The sequence below is a fragment of the Zingiber officinale genome, chromosome 2A (assembly GCF_018446385.1).
Source record: "Zingiber officinale cultivar Zhangliang chromosome 2A, Zo_v1.1, whole genome shotgun sequence".
Lineage (NCBI taxonomy): Eukaryota > Viridiplantae > Streptophyta > Magnoliopsida > Zingiberales > Zingiberaceae > Zingiber > Zingiber officinale.
The window spans coordinates 150,552,622-150,556,898 of NC_055988.1; the positions used below are offsets into that span (position 1 = coordinate 150,552,622).

A 4,277-nucleotide genomic window follows, 5' to 3' on the forward strand; every position below is an offset into this window, starting at 1 on the left:
GATAATTAATAAAAAACAATTGAAACCCTAGTAGCTTGCATAGAGGAATTAGGGTTTCTTACCCTTATATATCGCATACAATAAGTAACCAAAATTAGGGTTTCTCTCCGAACACATCTCCCACAATATATACAACTAGCTTACATTAGGGTTCTTAGCTTTGATTACAATTAGTTCTAGGCTCTATTTTTTTTTCGACCTGGCCCCACAGAGTGGCGCGGGAGGAAAATGTCCAATAGTGTGTTATAGTTGAAATTCAAATAGTGAGTGCTTAAAAAACTACTTGAACGTCTTACAATTGCACAATGATAAGGGGCTTCTACACTCTAATTAACTTGACATATATGTAATACATGATCAAAGTGGCCATTAATTATTTATAATAACTTAACTAATCAAATATTAATTCCTTAGTAGTTATTAATTTATGTAAGATAACTTTGCCATATGACCATGCCTTTTTTTTTTATTTCCATGAGGAGACTGAATAGAGAGGCTTGTTCTTCCACCTCAGGAAGAAGAACTCCTCCTTCTCCTTCTCCACCTCCACATTGTACCCTTCCGTCGGGTAATGGAGTCGCAATAACATTCTTCCTTGTGACACGGCAAACCTGCTCGGCGGAATGCTCTTGAATCCGGCACTTCGCATTGCAAACTCCCACTTTTCCGACCACCTGTGTGACTCGCCACCGGCGACTGCACCTTGAATCTCCCTCCCTAGCCATGATTGCTCTACTTCCGACCTCTCCCGGCTCCACGCCGGAAATGTGGCCTCTAGCGACTCGAACATTGCTGAGTAGTGCTCCACTGTGGCGGCAAATTGTTGGATGAAGTCCGGGGAGCTGTGGGTTGGCAGCGGCGGCATTTCCCTCTCCGCCACCGTCACCACCGCCGGTTTAATTGCTTTGAGAGTTCTGAGAAAAGTGAGGAGTTCTTCGTTTTGGAGCTTGTGGAGGACGAGAACACAGTTGACCAGAAGGGTTTCGCCATGGACGAGATGATTGAGGATGCGATCATAGTTGGGACGGTGGTCAGGAAGGAGAAGAGGTCGGAAATCGAAGTCCAAGTTGCAAGAATGCGCGAAGGCGCTCAGGCGATGGCCGGTGCGGCAGAGAGTCTCGAAGTCGCTCCCCGCGCCAGTGATCCTGATTGAAGGGGGACGATGAATATCTCCGGCTGCCGAGATGGCCTGGAGGAGAGGCGGCCACTGCAGGCCGTGGTGAGCGTCGAGGTCGAGGATGTGGACTTGGCGACAACCAGCCGCGGCCTCGAGGATGGCCTGGTTCGCAGTCAGGTGGGCGAAGCGGAGGAAGGGGGCGATATGGTTGAAGAGGAAGTAGGCAGAGGAGGACGGGGGGCAACAGCCTGGACGTCCGGCGATGCAGAAGGAGAGCGCTCTGCAGAATTGGCGTACGAGGCGGTCGGTGGCGTCGTCAGAGCCAGTGTTGGCCACGGAGAGGAGGGAGGAGATGGCACGGCCTGCAGCGGGGAGGTCGCCGTGGTGGACAAGATCTGCGCAGCGGATGAGAAGCTGCCGCACAGGGAAAGAAGAGAAAACGGGATCACAATGTTGGAGGCTGGAGTCACGTTGATGAGCTCCAGCCTTGCCTCCGCCGGTGGAAGACATAAGTGAGCTGAGCATGGTGGTTGTGGTGCAAGTACTGGAATAATATCATAAGGGGAAGTAATAGTAGTTTTAAGAAAAAATAAATAAATAAATAAAATAATAATAATCTCAGTTAACTTCAATATATTTGATGATCAATCCGATTCCATAAATTTTTTTTATTAATTATCAGGATAAATCGAGAAACGCGTGCGACGAGTAGTCTAAGAGTCCAATATCACTATAAAAAAAAACAGTATTATCGACGGGCGTACCGACGGAATTAATATTCGTCGGGGAATTTAGGAATCACCGACGGAAAATGATTTCCGTCGGTACACTTTTGTTTTACCGACGGAATTTTAAAATTCCGTCGATAAAATTTCAGATTACCGACGAAAAATCATGTTTCCGTCGGTAAAACAAAAGTGTACCGACGGAAAATGATTTCCGTCGGTAAACTTCCCTAAACATAACCCTAACCATCTTTTTTTTTCCCTCACGCGCGGCGCCGCTTTCCTCTCTTCTCTCCTGATTCCAGGTTTGTCGTCTCTCCGTCGACTCTCATCACCAGCGGCCGGCGACGGCTTCCTGCGGCCGACGACGGACTCCTGCTGCGGGCACCAGCGGCACCCTGCGGCCGCCGGCGCCCGCGGTGCGACACCTTGCGGCTGCAGGCGGGCGCCAGCGGCACCCTGCGGCCGCCGGCGCCCGCCAGTGGCACCCTTCTGCCGCCAGCGGCACCCTGCGGCTGCCAGCGGCCGCTAGCGCCCGCTGCCGGCCGCTGCTGTCCGCTCTATGGCATCCAAAGCCTTGTTTTGGCTGTCGGGTGTAACTTGTCTATTATTGTGTTAATTTTTTAGCTAATTTTTTTTTTTTTTTGTAAACAGGTAGTTTTTGTTGCTCGTCTCCGGTTGACTTATACATTTTCAGGTATAATTTAGTAATATATATATTTTTTATATTGTATAACATGATTAAATTTATGTTATGTTAGTTTGTTAATCTATTACATAATATAATCCGTTTGTTTGTTTTTTGTTAATATGCTAATATATGCTGATTTGTAATTTTAAATTTATCAGTGTTAGGTAAAAATGTCTATGAACGAAAGCTTGGATGTATAATCGTTTAGAAAATGGATTTATTAGAGATGATTTTATTGCTGAAGTCGAAGAATTTGTGAACTTTGCTAAGAATCATCCCGAATGTATGAATGGTGCTGAGTTACGGTGTCCATGTAATCTTAAAAAATGTAGGAATAGAGCCTTTCGTGATGAGGATACCGTGAAAGTACACATATGTAGAAATGGTTTTGTGCCAAATTACTATAATTGGTATTGTCACGGAGAGCCTTATCTCTATGAATCAATTGGCTCTTCTGGTAGTTCGTCATATGCCACAACTTTTACTGCTCATGAATCATCAATTAATGATAATGCAATGCAATCAATGGTGCACGATGTGATGAATGCTGCAGTTGATTATTCCAATACAGATGAAACACCAACAACTGAATATCAACAATTATATGAAATGTTAAAGGCTAGTGAAAGAGAACTGTGGAAAGAAATTCCCTCTGGTCATTCTCAATTATCAGCTACTGCAAGATTATTGAATATGAAAGCAGAGCATCATTTTTCAGAAAGATGTTACGATGATATTTGTCAGTTGATGTCAGAATTGCTTCCTGCTGATAACATAATGACTGATAGTTTTTACAGTACAAAAAAATTGGTTAGAGGTTTAGGTTTGCCTGTAGAGAAGATTGATTGTTGTATAAATAACTGCATGATATTTTGGAATGAAGACAATGATTTGAGTGAATGCAAAATCTGTACACACCCTCGTTATAAGCATGGTACTCGCACACCAGGGCAGAAGAAAAAAAAATTGCTTGGAAAGTGATGTATTATTTTCCATTAATTGTTAGACTTCAACGTTTGTATGCATCTGCTGCTACAGCTGGCTATATGATGTGGCATCATGAGCATGAGCACGAAGGAGGTATAATGTGTCATCCTTGTGATTCACCTGCATGGAAACATCTAGATGCTGTATTTCCTTCTTTTGCAATGGAACCACGTAATGTGAGATTGAGACTTTCTGCAGATGGATTTCATCCATTTGGACAGTCAGGGCAACAATATTCATCTTGGCCGGTTATATTAACACCGTACAATTTACCGCCATGGATGTGTATGAAAGATGAATTTATGTTCCTTACAGTACTTATTCCTGGGCCTACCAATCCTAAAGACAAGATAGATATTTTCTTACAACCCCTTATTGCAGAGTTGAATGAATTATGGAATGTTGGGTCGGTGACTTATGATGTTGCGAGTAAAACAAATTTTAGATTGCATGCTGCATTATTATGGACGATCAGGGATTTTTCAGCATATTCAATGTTGTCGGGATGGAGCACGGCTGGTAAATTAGCATGTCCACACTGTATGACAGATTCTGATGCATTTTCATTACCTTACAGTGGAAAGGTATCTTGGTTTGATAATCATCGTAAATTTTTACCTCTTGATCACTCTCTCAGGCGAAATAAGAAAAATTTTCTTAAAAATGTTGTAGTAAGAAAACCCCTCCACTCCATGCTTCAGGTGAACAAATCATTGAGCAAATTGATAGTTATGGATTTCTACCAGTATCTCAATCT

General features: G+C 43.5%; 1 protein-coding gene across 1 annotated transcript; it reads right to left on the reverse strand.

The window, feature by feature from the left end:
- Nucleotides 1-466: 466 nt before the first annotated feature.
- Nucleotides 467-1,642, reverse strand: LOC122044128 (protein MONOCULM 1-like). Its single transcript, XM_042604666.1, has one exon. It carries the CDS (start codon nucleotides 1,640-1,642, stop codon nucleotides 467-469), a length of 1,176 nt encoding a protein of 391 aa, XP_042460600.1.
- Between the last annotated feature and the right edge of the window lie 2,635 nt (nucleotides 1,643-4,277).